The following is an 18,629-nucleotide window of genomic DNA, read 5'->3' on the forward strand; positions in this document are numbered from 1 at the left end:
CCATTGGAGGAGTTAGTGTGCTTGATCTTAGCTTTGTAATCTTCATCTTTGTCATTTATCAATAAAGAAAAACCACAGTTCTACCCAGGGGATTAGATTCAAGTTCTATCCAAAACATGTAATTGAACCTCGATAAACACTTATCCATTTTGATTACTGTCATTTAAGCACCACACTTTTTTTATATGGATTTTTTTTTCCATTAGAAATATCATAAACTAATAACATTGAAAATAATAATAAATAAAGTAATATATTTCTCTGTTATTCTCCTCAGAAGTCTTTCATGTGCTAATGGAGGAGATCAAACCAACTTCACCTCATACACTTCTTCCTGCTGAACTTGATTTGAATAACCAAAACAAAAATTAAAGACTAAAAGGTGAATTTATCTTTGGGAATTCAGCTTAGAACACATAACTAAAACTTAAGGTAGTTATGTGAGAACACCATTAGATTTCACTCCACCAAGTCCATTCACCCAATTCCTTATAAAGGGATCTCTGATCTTTCAGTTGTCCTAATGAGTCAACAATCTCTGAGAATGGCCATAGCAGCTTCATAGCACAATGAGCTCCCCGCGATCCAACTTGGATGAAAGATTTCAGAAGCGCTATTGAAACTGCGTCTTGTAAAAGAGTTTCATATTGCAGATGAGAAAAGTAACAAAGTAACAAGTAAAAAAACTAAGCCAGAGTTCCAACACCTTGAAGAACTGTGTGCTGGCTTTGGCCAAAGCCAACAAATGAGAAGAATTCAGCTTCAGGTCCAACACCTCAAATTTAATGATACAATAATCTGCATTAACATAGTAATATCATTGTATACAAAATTCATTACTATCAAAATGGAATGAAAAAGTACTTATATGTATAATGTACTCTTACCTTAATCATCACTAGAGAAGTAGACGGGATGGGATGTGCTTGACTTTGTCGAAATCCTGTCCTCCTTCCTTTAACCTCTCTTTGAATATTTCAGACATACCTTCAATCTTGATTTCCTTAAGTGTAGTAATGTATCTTAATCCATCTGGAACACTGTCGAACCCCGAGCTTTTAATCCCAAAAAAGCAAAGACTAGACAAAGCCCCTTCCTCCATCTTCAACTCTCTTAAGCAAGATAGAGAATCAATGTGAAGAGATTCCAACTGAGGGACACCTCCATTTGAGCACACCATCACATTCCCCTTGAAGCTATAAGCTCGAAAACAAAGGACTCTTAAATTTGGTAGCTTTTCAAGGGTTGGCATTGGATCATCCTTAAGACGAGTGTCTCTCAAATCTAACTTGATTCGGTTCGGAGAGAATTGGCTGTCTTCAGGCAATTTTATCACAGGAGACCACAATTTGAGCTTATAAATTTGAGGGCAGCTTAATAACATAGGAACAATATCAATACTATCATATGATTGAGAAAATACTTGTAAATTCCAAAGACGGTTGAATGTGATGGTTGGAGGATCTTGAAAAATTCTCCCAAAGTTTTTGTCCACATAAATATGTAACTTCTTTAGATTCTTCAATTGCAGAAAATCTTTCCTAACAAGGTATTTGGTTTGAACACATGCCAATGTTTGTAAATCTTTAGGTAACCTCAACCATTTACTAGAGAATGAGGGTATGTATAAATGCCTTAATTGTTCCAACTTCCATATTACATTAGGCATTTTCCTTTCCAAAATCCCACATTTTAACTTTAATGTCTGCAAGCATCTCAAATTACCAATAGAAGACGGGATCTTTCTCACATCGGCCTCAATACTTAACATCCTTAAGTGAATAAGCTTTCCAATTTCTTTTGGTAATGTTCGCCTGCATGCATCCATACGTAGCTTTAAAACTCTAAGCATGTGAAAGCGATTAAACACTTGTTTGAATACTTTTTTGTTATAAGTATATCCTCAATTTGTGTTGTTTGCAGAACGAAGATGATCACGAAGTCGACTATCATTGGAATAGATAGCAACTCTTCGTACATCAGTTGCTATAGGTTGTAGTGGCTCCTCCCATTTATTCCTCATGTCAATAAATTGTAAAAAGCTCTCCTTTTCAGCTCTAGACAGGCACAAGTCTCGCATTAGATCATGTATTTGAAATGTTTTCATTCTTCCTCTTAAACTCCAATTTTCTACTTGAATCATGCTTCTATGAACTAACTCACTTAACCAATCATATGCCACATCCTCCATAGAATATGTTGTACTTCCTCTGGTTGATGATATGAAACCTTCCGCAATTAGCATAAGACATAATTCATTTACTTGTATCTTCGAGTCTTCAGGTACAGAGACAAGTATAGAAAACAAGGCTTCAAATAAATTGGTAACTCATCGTAACTCAAACCTAAAACCCATGAAACACCTTGATATTCTGAGTCATGCTCTCTGCCTTTAGTTATGTATGTCACTATATTTCCTGTCATCTCCTCCCACTCATTAACTGTGTGTTTCATAGATAGAAGCCCGCTCAGCACGATGATGGCTAATGGCAAACCCGAGCAGTATCTAAGCATCTCTCGCCCCAGTACTTCTTTTCTTTCTTTATCTCTGGAGTCTGATAACATATGCACAAAACATTAAACCCATATATATTACTACAACTAAATAATATTCTTAATTGAAGAAAATGTAAAAAACTGAGTGTGAAGTGTATTACTTGTTGGATCATTTCCAAAACATGAAGATTTGTTTCGAAAGAGCTCCCAACTTTCATCCTCGTCGAGACAATGAGGTTCATGAATAACACCATTTTGATCAGCATGAAGAGCTACATTCTTATTTCGAGTTGTGATTAAAATCTTGCTGTCATTTTCATCTTGAGGAAATGCAGCTTTTAGACAATCCCAAGTTAGAGTGTCCCAAATGTCATCAAGGAGCACCAAACATTTCCTCTGTTTCTGAAGATTGTAAAGCTCTTTAGCTATTTCACTATCGCCCATGCTTTTGATTTCTGATCGTTTGGCTTGTGTAGGAGAAGTCAGACTAATCAAGATTTCTTCCCATACATCTCTCACTACACATTGTTGAGATATCGCGGCCCAAGCAAAACAATCAAAGTGAGTCCTGACTCGAGGATGATGATAAACTTTTCTTGCAAGAGTAGTCTTCCCCAAACCACCCATACCGCATATAGAGATCACCCTATGCTTGTCGTTTGTAGTCAAAAGGGATACCAACACTTTGATGTCTTCTTCGAATCCAACGACCTCAATTCTCTTCTCCGTTGGTTGTTGTTTGATGAAGTTTCACCTAACTCATTGACCCTTAACTCCCTTATGCCATATGTTTGTAAATTCGACGTCAAAGTAGCAATGCTAGATGAGATCTTCTCAATCTCTAATCCAACTCTACGGACATTGATTCCTTTCTTAAACATGCAAGAATACCTTTTCAACACACTTATAACACCTCTACCGTTCCTCATGGAAGCTACTTTCAGGACATAAGTTTCAATAACATCCTCCAAATCATAAGAAATATTTCTAACCTGGACAACCCAAAGGCGCACTCTTGAATCGCCATCTCTTACATGAGCATCGGCGTCTTTCAAGAAAGCAAACATCCATTGCAGCTTGGTCTGTGCATCCATGACTTGGCCTCTGACACCACCCAAGAACTTAGCTTCATTAAGTACCAAGTCTCCAAGCCTTTCAACCACAAATGAAACAACAGCCTCAGCCATAACTTCTTCAGTGAATAAATGAATTGTTGTAACAGATTTGTTTCCATAAAGTTTTCTTGCCAACTTAATTAGTCTTAGGACAACTTGATCGTTCAAATTCTCGATTTCATCTGCTGCACATGTGAATTTGAAGAAATCTATGCAAGATAACATATTTTTGTTTGTGGATTTCCTTAAAAGGTGCACATGTGGTCCTTTGGTCGTACCAAAAATAATTTAAAATTGAGTATACTACTCATCTGTGTAATGTATTTCCTCTAAAAAATGACTTTAACATTGTTTAATGCAAGTGGTCATTTGTTTACTAACCCCAATGAAATACCAGCATTTTAAACTATTTTCTTAATTAACAAAAAACAAAAGACATATATTTATATATATAATTAAGATTTGAATGAGAAATAACAAAGATAGTGTTGGGACTCTGATGAAATGTGTGTGAGTGTATTGAGTCTCACATGGGAAGGAACACTTCATTAGAAGTGTATATAATGTGCAAATTTGGAACATGGGTTGAGGTCTCAAGGGGTACCCAGTTTTGTGCGCACTGATGAGGACTCACGCCGTCTATCTGTGCAACCGTGTTGAGCTGTCAGGCGGGTGTGGTGTCACTTTATTTTTTGGAGAAAATTTATTTATTAAATTATTATTTTATTTAATTAATTAAAACAGTTTTTAAACATGTTATATACGATTATATTACAAATGTAATCCGAGCAGTAATACAATTATTGAGTGTGGTATTTTGACGGTTCTTTATCATGCAATAGAGCTCCAATACAGTTGTTCGACTAGGTTGTTCTATTCTGGGGCGACAAGGGTTGATAGTTTGCTTGCACAATTCTAAGCAGTGGCGCAAACGTCTTAAAGAGAGCGACCTAGTCTGCGACTCAACCCAAATTTTAATTCGATAAATTTGTTCATTTTATTTTCTGCAACAACTATTTTGAACAGACAGAGAATGTGCACATATTAAGACTGCTAACCAAACAAGCAGCATGACATTTTCAAAAGTTGAAGCATTTTGTTGGACTTATATTAAATGTTTAAGATGAAGACTACAGGTGGATGATCTCTCTTGAAATTTAGAATAAGTTAGTTAATTCAGTTTTTCTTAGTTGGACATCTATGGTCTTATATACGAGTTAGTTTGTGTGTTAAGTAGTGAGATCTGTTCTTGTTTTCTCTTGTATCAATTTGTTACCTTGAAATAATGCAATTTTTTAAGAGTGGGGTCACTTTATGAACAATTTCCAGTGAGCCCAATTTGGCTTAACCATAGCATGAAAAAACTATTGAACACATGTCTCAAAACTCGTTTTTCCGTACATTTCATATCTACAATAAGACACCTAAGAGAGTCATTTTCACTATCAACGAAACAAGAAAAATGACCAAAATGATCATAATCAAGACAAAGGGAAACTCTCCTAACGTTGGTAGATACTGATCTTAGTGGCTCCTCAACCTTATTCTTCAAATTAATAAGATGTAAGGAAGTTCTCATCTTGTGCTTTAGACAAGCACAAATCCCGCATAAGATCATGTATGCGAAATGTTTTCATTCTTCCGGTTAAACCCCAATTCTCTACCTGAACCATGCTCCTATCCACCAATTCATAGTTTCTGTTGAATGTCTTCTTGGCGATATATATCAGTGGACCATATATCATCGAGGAGCACCAAACATTTCTTCTCTTTCTGAAACTTGTAAAGCTCCTCAACTAATTCATCATCACTTGGGATTATAATTTCCTCTCTTCTTTCCTTGGTTGGAGAAGTGAAAGAAAATAAAATCCCTTCCCAAACATTGGGTTTATTACATTGTTGAGAGATTGAGACCCAAGCAAAACAATCAAAGTGACTCCTGACTTAAGGATGATGACAAACCTTTCTCACTATCCCACATACAGAGATCACCCTATGACTTTGAGGATTCTCATTTGCAGTCAAAAGAGCTACCGAATTTTTAATGTCTTCATCGAATCCAACAACATTACTCTCCACAACATGAGAATAAGCTCGTCGTCTCTGCTCTTGAACTTGGTTTGAAGAAGTTTCAGCATGATTTTTGTACTCCATATTTTTCTAATTCTGAAGTCCAAGTATCAGTATTGGTTGAAATCTCCTCTATCTTTGATCCAACTCTATGCACATCAATTAACTCTTTAGAGTATGCAAACAGACCTTTTCACCACACTTATGACACCTCCATTTCTCTTCAAAGCCACCTTGAATACATAAGTTTCAATAACATCTTCCAACGCATAAGAATTTTCTCTTACTTGAACAACCAAAAGGCGACGTCTCTCATCGCCATTTCTTACAAAAGCATCTGCATCTTTCAAGAAAGCCCTCATACATTTGAGTTTGATCTTTACATTCTCAAAGATCTTGAGAATGTAACAAGCCACCAAGCCTTTCAATAACAAATGAAACAACAGCCTCTTCCACTGCCATCTCTACTCCTTCCTCTTCTTCTTCTTCTTCTTCTTCATCTTGTTCTTCAGTAAATCAAATGTTACAGGTAACTCTATTACAAGCTTGCTATGACAACTTTGTATAAGAATGACTGATAAAGCAAAGCATTTCCTCTAAATTAAAAGCTATCATTAAACAATATTTTCTTTTCTCGATGTCCTTAGGTACACATGTAGATTTGACTATATCTATGCAAGATATCATTTTTATTTCATAAGGCCTTTAAAAGTTGTTATTAAATAATCTTTTTCCATTTGAAATTTTTTATGCAAATTTCTAACTTTTACCTGTTTTCAATGCTTATTATTTATATTATCAACTCTAAGTAATATTTTAAACTGAGAACATCAAGATTCCAAGCTATATTTTCACATGTACATTTTTTGGCTCATTTTTTTATTTCCACTTAATGAGTTTGAATTATTTTAAGCAAGAGGTCATTTGCTATGGTTAATTCTAACTATTATTTCCACAATTATCATATATGATACGATACCAATAGTAATAACAATAGCAACACTAAATAAGGTCATACATACATAGAGCACAAGGTAATGATAACAGAGGACCTTGCATATCACTACCAACAAGACAATCATAAAATTAAAGAAGATGAGATGATCAACATTTTCATCATATTCATATTATATACAATTGTTCAAAAGCTATAACATCATTTAGGCTTGTTCATAATCTTAAAGACACAAAACAACTTCAGTTTCAAGAAGAAAACTTGAATGAGCTACCTACCCTATAGTATACAATGAATGAGCTACTTTATTATTATTACTTCACACCAGCTTCACTTGATCTTCCCCATGACACTTATTGAGGTAAACACTCCTCGTTCTTTTTTCAACAGCTTCATTTATACATACGTATTCTCTTACTGCATCGAAATTTGATTAACAATTAGTTTTAACATTCAAGGAACATGAAAAAATAGAGAGATTAAAATCAAGTTCTAGGATTGTAAGTTTGATAAGTACCAGACGATAATTTTATCGATCCATGCTAGCTAGAAGTCCAAAGTATTGGTGAATACAAGTGAAGGCACGTGATGGACTTTGTAGAAATCCTCTCCTCCTTCTTCAACCTTCTTTTTGAATTGCCTAAGCATGTGTTTGATCACAATTTCCTTGAGTGTATCAACAAATCTCAGGCCATCCGGAACTGTCCTCAACCTTAAGCAGTTTACAATATGCAAGCGACGAAGACTGGGCAAGGCACCTTCCTCCACCTTCCACTCTATGAAATCGTAAAGATAACAAATGGATAGAGACTCGAGTCGAGGAAAACCTTTACTGGTGCAATTCATTTTCTGTCCGAGGAAGGCATTGTGATCGAGGAGGAGAATCCTTAAATGCGGGAGCTTTTCTAATGTTGCCATTGGATCATCCTTGAGACAAGTTCGAAGCAGCGTTAGCTTGATGAGATTTGAAGAAAACTGATTTTCTTCTGGTAACTTCACCATTGAAACTTGCAGATGCAGTTTATGAAGTTGAGGACAGCTCAGTAGAAGAAGTATTATCTCAAGGTGGGAGAATTCAACTCCTCGTCTTATTGTACCGTACTCTTCGCTCTCGATGATGATGTCATCATAACAAATGGATAAAGATCTAAGATTGATAAATTTAATTCTTGTGCCCCGGAAGCAAGACCCCAAATTTATTTTTAATTTGGTAAGATTGGTTAGTTTCTCCAAATCATTCAAGTAATGATAATTAACCGAAACATTCACCAATGTTCGCAAATTGGTTAGATTACCCAACCGCAAAATATTCTCATTGTGAGTAACTGTAAACTTGCTTCTCTCAGCTTCTGTCAAATACTTTTGAGGCAGATACAAATGTCTCAACTGCTCCAATTTCCAAAGGACAGGTGGTAATTTTGAAGATTGAAGTTGTTTGTCGATATACAGGTTTTTAACTCTCAAATCTAAAGTTTGCAGGCATCTCAAATTGCCTATAGATGATGGAAATTTTTCCACATAAGTATCCTTGAGACTAAATAGCCTTAAGTGGATAAGATTCCCTATTTCTTTAGGCAACTTTCCAACATGACCGTGAGTATAATTCTCAAACTTCAAAACTCTAAGCAAATGGAATTGATTGAACAGGGGCTTCATCACTTGCTCATAGGATGTATCTGGTTCTGAATTGAAGCATATAAGAGACCTAAGACAACCATCCTTATGTCTTATTAAAGAAACCAATTCATCAACACTGGTGTTGTTCAAGTAGATCGCAAGTCTACGAACCTTATTAATTGGCTCTAAATTTGTTGCAGCTCCAACAGAGGAAGAGGAAAAATTTGTTACCTCGTGATGATTGCGTAAATCAGCATGCTGCAAAAAACCTTCCTCCTCAGCCTTTACTAAGCATAAATCCCGCATGAGATCATGAATACGACATGTTTTAATTGTGCCAGTTGAGCTCCACTCTGCTACTTGAATTATGCACCTTTCAACCAATTCACTTAAGCACTCATATGCTCTCTCCTCCTTCGATACGAAGCCTTCTGCCAACCATACTAGGCACAAATCTCTAGCCCTTATTTCAAAATCTTCCGGAAAATAAGCTAAATGCAAAAAACATGGCTTTAAATAGTATGGTAGCTCGTCGTAACTTAAACCCAACACCCAAGAGACACCAAAGTTAGAGTCTTCTTGCTCATTTATTTTTCCTTTCCTTATACATGTCTTAATATTCTTATGCAATGTCTCCCACTCATCTGCAGTTGGTTTACGAGATAGAAGTCCTCCGAGCACTGTAATGGCTAATGGCAAACCACCACAATATTCAAGCATCTCCCCTGCTAACTTTTTCTTCCTCTTGTAATCCTCTGAATCTGCAAAGCATAAACACAATGCAGGAAACAGAAATAGTTAGTACTTAGTTGAGCTGCTGCTGTATACTTGATTTGTATACGAGTATACAGAACCAATCAAATTTGTTATTCTTTTAATCTTTCTAAGGTAGTTGCAAAATTATATTCATTAAATTTTGATATTAGCTCAATGTAAATGTAAGATTACAATAAGGCTGAGTTTTATTCTTGATATGTTCTACTATTGTATTGTTATCCAAGCTTGAATCAATCACACACCAAAAACAATCCAAAAAATAGTTTTGAGAACAAAGAACTATCAAAACAAAACAGTCACACAACCAAGAACAAGAACTGTAAATCACTCTCAACCTCTTTATTGCTTTGTAAAAGGAATGTTATAAGACTAAATGAAACTAAGACTAATATACCTATGTATAGAAGATAGGCTCGGATCGGAACTAACTAAAGAAAATAACCAACGTTCATAACAAATAACTACCAATCCTAGCAAACAAGTAACCAACTAACTAACTACCTTAAATGTTAATAACTAAGAAATATGTATTCAGGATATAATTTTAGTTTAAAATAGTTTTCCACCTCACATGTACTCATGAACACAACACACAGATAAATCTCCTCAAAGTTTAAGCTTTCATTGTTAAACTTTAACTTTTAATATTATACACATACACTAAGAAGATAGCAAAAGAAACAGAAGTTGAGAGACATATTACTAACCGATATCATCCGTTCCGAAATGAGTTTTCATCATAAACAACTCCCAAGTTTCATTTTTGTTAAAGCACCTGGGTTCATGAAGAATGCTATTTCGATCTGCATGGAAAGCGACCTCTCTATTACGAGTGGTAAGCATTATTTTACTGTCTGATCCAACATTAGGGAAAGCAAGCTTGAGGCAATCCCATGTCGAAGAACTCCAAATATCATCAAGAACAACAAGACACCTTTTTTCAGTACAAACTTTGAACAAAGCCTTAGCGATTTCACTGTCTTTCATTTCTTTAATCTCTCTTCTCCTTTCAGATGCAGGAGATGTCAACCTAATCAAAATCCCTTCCCAAACATCCCTAGGTTGACATTTTTGAGATACAGAAGCCCAAGCAAAACAATCAAAATAACGCCTAATTTCACCATGATAGTAAACCTGTCTAGCAAGAGTAGTTTTTCCAAGACCACCCATACCGCAAATCGACACAACACTATGCAAATTTCTCCCTTTTTTCTTCAAATGCTCAACCAATTCATTAATATTTTCTTCAAACCCAACAAAATCAGAATCAATATTATGAGAAAAAGTTCGCCTAAATTCTAACCTAGTTGAAAAATTAGTAGCAGCTTCATCATTTCCCCTAGATTGAACCAACCCATAAGATTGAAAACTCAATCTTGACTTAGAAACCCTAGCTGAAATCTTCTCAATTCTCGATCCAACCTTGTGAAATTCGATGAAATTACCACAAGAGAACATTCTACTACTACTACTGCTGCTACTACCACTATTGCTAACCCTAGAAGATTCTTTCAATACATAATTGGTGATAACATCTTCCAAATCATAAGCATACTCACCAATTTCAGCTACATGAAGACGAAGAGACTTGTCTCCGTGTCTGGCGCGAGCATCGGCATCTTCGAGAAAGCATTTGATTCGTTGGAGCTCAGATTTTGCATCCTCAACTTGGTCTCGGATTCCGTACAAGAAATTAGCTTCGTTTATGAGTAAGTCTCCGAGTCTTCCGATCACGAAACTGACTATGCCTTCCGCCATTTTTGGATGAGATTGGAATTTTTGTTGTTGGAGAAGAAGAAAGTTTCATGATGAAGAAGAAGACAGAAGACTTGAAGAGAAGAGTCAACTAACTAATTTTAAAAGTCAAATGTCAACAATAACTGTCTGCGGTTAAAACGGTTACGTTTACGTGTTACTCGAACTAAACGATGTCGTTAGGTATAATATTAGAATGAGATATTAGCGTCAGAATTACCTAAACTCTTAATTACTTACACTTAACTATATAACTAATTTTCTTGCGGTAAATCCTTCCAAAACTCACTTCTGACATGATACAGTATATGATACAATTAGTAAGTGATATTAGCCGTAAAATTATCTGAATTTTAGAATTAGTGACATTTAATCACATAAATCGATTTTTTGGTGGTCAATCATCCGAACGTCATTTTGTTAATTATTTATCTCTCCTGTCTAAAAGATTCTATTAAATGTTATGGTGGACATGCCACAATGTATACACGTAATAAATTTTTAGTGGTCTACATTATTTTCATTGATTAATTATTTTAAGATAATTGTTATGTATTCTAGCTACTCCTAAAATTGGCCTTGTACGTTTATTTACAAATTATATTTAATAACAATTCAAAATAATTGACTAAATTAAAACTAGTTATATTAATAAGTAGTTTCATGGGTGCTAGATGTATTGCTTTTTCTATTGGGATTATTTCACAAAAACATAAAAACAACTAAAAAATTACAAATATACAGTTTCACGGAATTTTAAATATTTTTACGATTTTTTTGATTTTATTTACAGAAAATACGGTCTTTTTATGTTGTAATCTTGTTAATTTGTTGTTGATTTTTTGTTATCTGTATGTTATCTTTTGTTGTTATTTTGATGTTATTTTCATGTTGCTTTTATGTAGTTTTCTTGTTGATTGTATGTTGTTTTCCTATTATTTTTTGGGAAACCGTAAAAATATAAAAAGATATTCTTTAAACGTAACAATTTAATTATTTTACAAAACATGGTACCTTATATAATTATTCATTTTCCTTTTTGAGTGGAAAAAACAAAATATAAGTAAAAATAAAACGAAAAGAAGAGTAGAAATTTAGCAATTATCTTATGATAAAGATTTTTATACATTTTGTGTAAAAAAATATGATTTTTTTTTTCAAAAAAGTTATTTATGAGAAAAGTGAAGAAAAAGTTAAAAAATATGGAAAAATAACCAGAAGGGTAACGAGATACTTTATGCTATTTTTTTCTATTTTTTTTTTTAATTTTTCTCTAAAATTTTCTCATAAAATAACTTTTTTTAAAAAAAAAATTTGTAAATTTATAATACCCATTTTAAAAATGTTGCAAATTTACACTTTAAAAACCATAAAAGTCGAAAATTTCCCTAGTTGTTATGTAGCTATGGCCGAAACCTTTGGTGATTGCAGGCTCCAATGATAGGCTTTCATTCCCAATCCCATGGGTTGTGATCTGAACTTTTAAATCTGGGCCTATTTTCAGCTTAAGCCCAATGATAATGATTCGATAGTATTATTGGGTCGAAAAGCTTGATTGGGTTGAAGCCCATGAAAACATTATTGGACTCTTCATCTATTTCTTTCTAGCCCAAAATCCTTAAATCCAACTCTCCTCTCTCTCTCTCTCGACAACATTCTACTCCTCCCACGCCGGCGCCGGCTATCCCCACCTTCGCCGTCCGTTGCCACTTCTGGCAGTGTCTCCGTCACTCTCTTCCTACCTCCAACCTCCAACTGTGAGTTCTCTTAACATTGAAGCTTTTAGCTTTTTTCTTTTGTTGTTTGGATATGGATTGGTCTCTTTCAAATTTAAGTGCAAATATATTCAATTTGGAAGATTTGATCAAAGATTCTACACCATTTTCTTTAAATATATATAATTGTATTGGATAATTTTTTTTGGATTAGTTCAGATTGAATGGAAGATGTTGTTTTTCTGTAATCAAAATCAGTGATTTTCTAATGAACAATTTGTAAAACTTGATATAAAATTTTATTATGTAAGAATAATTATTTTTAGTTTGTTATATATTTTTGTAGCTGCATTATGAAATCACAGCAATTCAATAAATCATGATATTATTCGATGGTACGGCCACCCTCACAGTGTTACTCTCTAATGGCTTCTTCACTCCCACTCAGTTACTCTCACTTCACTTCCTCAAATCTACCATACCAACGCCACTCCATTATGTTCAAGAAATCTTGTTCATTATCACTACCCAATTTCTCTCGAAACCAAACCCACCTTCAATCCTTCAAACACATTTCTGAGCTCCGTGAAGCTTTTCAATCACTTGACAGTTTGTTTGCAGACCAAACTTCACACGCCCAGTTTTGTCTTGACGATGCTTATTCAACTGTTCTCCAACTTTGTGCTAGCAAGAAAGCTCTACTCCAAGGCCAACAAGTTCATGCCCATATCACAAAATCTTGTGGCGTATCTGATTCTGTGTTTCTGAGTACTAAGCTTTTGTTTATGTATGGAAAATGTGGTTCTATTGTGAATGCCCAGAAGCTGTTTGATAGAATGTGTGAGAGAACAATTTTCACGTGGAATGCAATGATTGGGGCATGTGTTTCAAATGGTGAGCTTTTAAGAGCAATTGAACTTTATAGAGAGATGCGGGTTTCAGGAGCTTCTCTTGATTCATGCACATTTCCGTGCATACTGAAAGCTTGTGGTTCTCTTAACGATCTTAGATGTGGCACTGAAATTCATGGTCTGGCTATCAAAACTGGGTGCCATTCTGTGTCGTTTGTTGTGAATGCATTAGTTTCTATGTATGCTAAGTGCAATAATCTTAATGGGGCAAGGAAGTTATTTGGCAATATTACTGTAAAAGATGATATTGTGTCTTGGAATTCAATAATATATGCGTATGCTGCCAATGGAAAAGCTCTGGAGGCATTGGAGCTTTTCAGAGAAATGCAGAAGTTGAATGTTTCATCCAACTCATATACTTTGGTCTCTGCTCTTCAAGCCTGTGAAGATTCAGTTTTTGAGAAGTTGGGCATGGAGATTCATGCTGCAATATTGAAATCAAGTCTCAATCTTGATATTTATGTGGTGAATGCTTTACTTGCTATGTATGTCAGATTTGGTAAGATGGTTGAGGCGATGAGAGTTTTTAACAACCTGGAGGGCAAGGATATTTTCTCTTACAACACTATGCTATCTGGTTATGTCCAAAACGGTCTTTACAATGAAGCTCTAAAGCTGTTCCGTTATATGCAAAGTTATGGTGAAAAACCTGATCATGTTTCGATTGTAAATGTCATTGCGGCATCTGGTCGATTAGGAAACTTATTGTATGGAAAGGAAGCTCATGCTTATGCAATAAAAGAGGGATTAGATTCTAATTTGCAGATTGGAAACACACTTGTAGATATGTATGCTAAGTGTTGTTGTTTGAACTTCATGGGTCGCGCTTTTGATAGGATGGCTGTCAAGGATTTCATTTCATGGACGACAATCATTGCTGGTTATGCTCAGAACAATTTTCATGCGAGGGCCTTAGAATTGAGCAAGAAAGCACAAACGGAAGGAGTGGTTGTAGATTCAATGATGATTGAAAGTATTTTGCTGGCATGTAAAGGGTTAAAAATTACTTACTTGGTAAAAGAAACTCATGGTTATATTATGAGAAGGGGATTGTATGATCAAGTGCTTCAAAATGCAATTGTCAATGTATATGGAGAGTGTGGCTACGTAGAGTATGCGAATCGAATGTTTGAACTGATAGAGTCTAAAGATATTGTGTCTTGGACAAGCATGCTATCTTGTTATGTTCATAATGGGCTTGCAAATGAGGCATTTGAACTTCTAGACGCGATGAAAGGAACCAATGTGGAACTTGATACGATAGCACTAGTGAGCATACTTTCAGCAGCAGCTAGTTTGTCTGCCTTACATAAAGGAAAAGAAATCCATGGCTTCTTTGTTAGAAAGGGTTTTTCCCCAGAGGGACCTGTTTCTCGCTCATTAGTAGAGATGTATGCCAGCTGTGGGAATTTGGAGTACGCTATTAAGGTATATGACAGCGTTAAAATTATAGATTTAGTCCTGTGGACTACTATGATTAATGCATATGGAATGTATGGTCATGGCAAGAAAGCGATTGATTTATTCAGGAAGATGGAGGACGAAGGATTAGTTCCTGATCATATCACCTTTCTGGCAATTCTATATGCATGTAGTCATTCGGGTTTAATCGAAGAAGGTCGAAGGTATTTCAATTCCATGGGAAGGGATTATCATTTAGAGCCATGGCCAGAGCATTATGCTTGCTTCGTCGATCTTCTTGGTCGTGCCAACTGCTTGGAAGAGGCCTACGAGTTTGTAAATAGCATTGAAGGTAAACCTACTGCCGAGGTGTGGTGTGCTCTCCTCGGGGCTTGCAGGGTTTACTCTAACAAAGAATTAGGAGAAATTGCAGCCAGGAAGCTCTTAGAATTGGACCCCGAGAATCCAGGAAAATATGTGCTGATATCTAATGTTCTTGCTGCCAGTGGAAAGTGGAAAGATGTACATGAATTGAGAATGAGAATGAAAGGAAGTGGGTTGAAGAAAAATCCTGGATGTAGTTGGATTGAAGTTAAAAACAAGGTCCATACATTTAGTGCCAGAGATAAATCACATCCAGAGTCTGTAAAGATATACAGAAAATTAGATCAAGTTACTAAGACTTTGCAAAGGGAAGCAGGTTATGTGGCTCAAACCAAGTTAGTTTTGCACAATGTAGAGGAAGAAGAGAAAGTTGAGATTCTTCATGGACATAGTGAAAGATTAGCTATTGCATATGGTTTGATTAGTACTCCCAATGGAACTCCTATTAGAATCACAAAGAACCTTCGTGTTTGTAGTGATTGTCATACTTTCAGCAAACTAGTATCGAAATTCTTTGAGCGTGAACTTGTTGTGAGGGATGCCAATAGATTTCATCATTTTAAGAAAGGATTCTGTTCTTGTAATGATTTTTGGTGATAGATCCACACAAAAAGAAAAGAAAAAGAGATAACACATGTTCTGGGATTCATTGCTTACATTATTGGAATAATTTTTGCTTGGAATATATTGACATTATATATATATATATATATATATATATATATGTTTGCTTAGAATAATTTTTAAACAATTTTTGGTACTTTTATGTTGATGGACTTTTGCTCAGTTGAGATTGCTTGGATTTACTACATGATTTGATGATCTTACTCTTAATATTTTATGGAGTATATTTCAGGTAACTACGGCTGAAGACATCTACAATAACAATATTAATAATAATAACAACTCTATCTTTTGTTTGATGCAAACCAAAGATATATCTATTTATCTATATATAATTATTCTCATTGTTTGTTCTTTTCTTTACTACTTTAGCTCTTTTCTGCAACTTTTTTTTTCTAATGTTTTTTCACATTACTCTGTATAAAATTAATTATGATAGAAAACTAATTAATTTTATTTTCTTATATATTTCTGTAGCTGGATTATGTAATCACAGCAATCCAATAAATCATCTGATTTCAGGTATTTACAGAATCCTTTCCATTTTTTTTTACTTGAATGATCTGTTTTTTTTCATCTTTTTGCTGCATATTTTAGTGTTATACTTTTTATCAATATAGGAGATACCTCAGTGGGTATATTATTATCACAGATGTAATTCTTGTGTTATAACATGTATATTAGTATTTCCTTTTGGCTAACAACTCACTTAATCAATAATTTATAATCAATATTCTTGTGCCATTTATGACTTGATTGTATAGGGTGCATTTAAAGATGTAGGGTTATGATATTTGCTTAGGTAAAATCTATATCTGCATTGCCTTTAAGTGTTTTTGCCTCTTTGTGTTATGGAAATGAACAACTGAAAGTGGTATCAGAAGAAACCACAGCCGGAGTCTCGGACCGAAAGCATAGAGTTTTCTTTTTTCTTATTTAGAGGAAAAAAAATACTAAAGAAAATGCCAAGGAATATAGGTTTCTTCTTACTCGGTCTACGTAGTTTCATTTTCAACCCAAGAACTCGGTTACTACATTCGCTACCATCAAATTCCACTGACCCAATTGGAGAAACATCCATTTTGATTCTAAACATCATCAATTTTCGAAGGCAAAAGCCGACAAATGAAATCGAGAAAGCTCTTGAACGATGCGGTTCGAGTTGGCAGAAGATTTAGTTTTGAATGTACTCCATAGACACCATTCAGATTGGCAACCAGCTTATGTATTCTTCAATTGGGTCTCTAAAAGATCTGATCTTTTGATGGGGTCTGAGCCATACAACAAGATTCTTGACATTCTTGGTAAAATGAGACGTTTTGAGGAATTACACCAAGTGTTCAATGAAATGTCTGAAAGAAAAGGTATGCTGCTTAATAGATATGCTGCAGCACATATGGTGGATGAAGCCATTGGTGTGTTCAAGAGGAGGAAAGATTTCGGGTTCGGGTTCGAGCTTGATTTGTTAGCATTTCAAACACTTTTGATGTGGTTGTGTAGGTATAAACATGTTGAAGTAGCAGAGAATTTGTTTTACTCTTTTAGTAAACAACATGAGCTTGTTTATTCAGATATTAAGACATGGAATATTGTTCTTAATGGATGGTGTGTTAGAGGGAATGTTCATGAAGCCAAGAGGTTTTGGAGTGATTTACTTGCTTCTGGATGTCCCCCCTGATCTTTTTACTTGTGGGATTTTCATTAATGCTTTGACCAAGAAAGGGAAGCTAGGTACAGCATTGAAGTTGTTCAGAGCAATGTGGGGTTATAAGAGATGTAATCCAGATGTTACAATATGTAATTCTATCATTAATGCACTTTGTTTCAAGAAAAGGATTCCTGAGGCTTTGCAGGTTTTCGAAGAAATGAAGGAGCGAGGTTGTGAACCGAATGCTGCAACATACAACACTTTGATTAAGTATCTTTGTAATATTCGGCGAATGGAGAAGGTTTATGAGTTTGTTGATGAAATTGAACGGAAACAAGGCGATTGTTTGCCTAACCATGTTACTTATAGCTTCTTGCTTAAGTCTTTGAAAGGAGCAGAAGAGGTTCCTGATCTTTTGGAGAGAATGGAGAGGAATGATTATAGCTTGATTGGTGATACTTGTAATTGGTTGTTGAAGTTGTATATGGATTGGGATTGTCAAGAAAGAGTTGAACATACTTGGAATGAGATGGAAAGACATGGTTTGGGGCCTGATCAAAGGTCTTATATAGTTATGATTCATGGGTATTGGGAGAAGAGACGACGCCTTGCGCTATTACCGAGAGATGAAATTGTAGGGTTTTCAATTGGAACCAAGAACTGAGAAATTAGTTGTTTCTATGAATTTGAGTTGTGATGAAAAGAAATTAGTTGCATGAGTTAAGAATCATAACAATTAAGTTTTGTTTCTTCTTTTGATGTATGAACTTTGTGGAACTTTTGTGCAGTTATGTGAGATTTGTCAAAGCTAAGAAATTTTCTTCGTATGTTTGTCTTTTTTCTCAGGCAGTCTCCATCTCTCTCATCTTCTGCTAGTTCCATCGTCTCTGTTTTGGTTCATCAATGTCTGGCTCTTGTTCGAATCAGTTGCGGGGATGCTTCTCTATAGCAATTGGCTTGGTTTTGTTCTTGGGATTCTTTTACGCGGCCATTGTTTCGAAGCTTCTTCCTCCATCGAATAACCCAATAATTTCCGCCATACAAAATGACTGGTATTATTGCTTCTTGGTTCCATTGACTCTCCCTGTTCTTGTGGTTGCTGTATACTTTCATTGGCTCAGCATGAAAATGTTCAAACATGCATAATTCTTTTTATAGCTG

General features: G+C 35.1%; 3 protein-coding genes and 1 pseudogene across 3 annotated transcripts; 2 read left to right on the forward strand and 2 right to left on the reverse strand.

Moving 5' to 3' along the window:
- Positions 1-97: 97 nt before the first annotated feature.
- LOC115720571 (putative disease resistance protein At1g50180) lies at positions 98-3,683 on the reverse strand. The gene is given in 6 exon segments (XM_061109723.1): positions 98-798; positions 888-1,834; positions 1,979-2,289; positions 2,292-2,555; positions 2,658-3,212; positions 3,215-3,683. Coding segments are annotated over 5 exon segments (2,535 nt in total). The 3' UTR covers positions 98-798; positions 888-898.
- Positions 3,684-6,649: 2,966 nt separating this feature from the next.
- Positions 6,650-10,884, reverse strand: LOC133035201 (probable disease resistance RPP8-like protein 2). Its single transcript, XM_061111068.1, has 3 exons — positions 9,738-10,884; positions 7,154-9,014; positions 6,650-7,053 (listed from the first exon to the last, which is right to left on the reverse strand). The coding sequence occupies exons 1-2, from the start codon at positions 10,786-10,788 to the stop codon at positions 7,183-7,185; spliced, it is 2,883 nt and encodes a 960-aa protein (XP_060967051.1). The 5' UTR covers positions 10,789-10,884; the 3' UTR covers positions 6,650-7,053; positions 7,154-7,182.
- Positions 10,885-12,334: 1,450 nt separating this feature from the next.
- Positions 12,335-15,982, forward strand: LOC115720926 (pentatricopeptide repeat-containing protein At3g63370, chloroplastic). The gene is made up of 2 exons (XM_030650139.2): positions 12,335-12,542; positions 12,847-15,982. Exon 2 carries the CDS (start codon positions 12,893-12,895, stop codon positions 15,791-15,793), a length of 2,901 nt encoding a protein of 966 aa, XP_030505999.2. The 5' UTR covers positions 12,335-12,542; positions 12,847-12,892; the 3' UTR covers positions 15,794-15,982.
- A 367-nt stretch (positions 15,983-16,349) lies between these two features.
- On the forward strand, positions 16,350-18,314 carry LOC115720928 (putative pentatricopeptide repeat-containing protein At3g15200; annotated as a pseudogene).
- Positions 18,315-18,629: the final 315 nt, after the last annotated feature.

The sequence above is a fragment of the Cannabis sativa genome, chromosome 2 (genome assembly GCF_029168945.1).
Source record: "Cannabis sativa cultivar Pink pepper isolate KNU-18-1 chromosome 2, ASM2916894v1, whole genome shotgun sequence".
NCBI classification, from domain to species: domain Eukaryota; kingdom Viridiplantae; phylum Streptophyta; class Magnoliopsida; order Rosales; family Cannabaceae; genus Cannabis; species Cannabis sativa.

Excerpts from the sequence above, each read along its gene's own strand:
- LOC133035201 (XM_061111068.1), bottom strand. The coding sequence starts at position 10,788 with ATGGCGGAAGGCATAGTCAGTTTCGTGATCGGAAGACTCGGAGACTTA. Across the intron at positions 9,015-9,737 it reads TTTCGGAACGGATGATATCG|ATTCAGAGGATTACAAGAGG; the intron begins GTTAGTAATATG and ends TATGCTTTGCAG.
- LOC115720926 (XM_030650139.2), top strand. The coding sequence starts at position 12,893 with ATGGTACGGCCACCCTCACAGTGTTACTCTCTAATGGCTTCTTCACTC.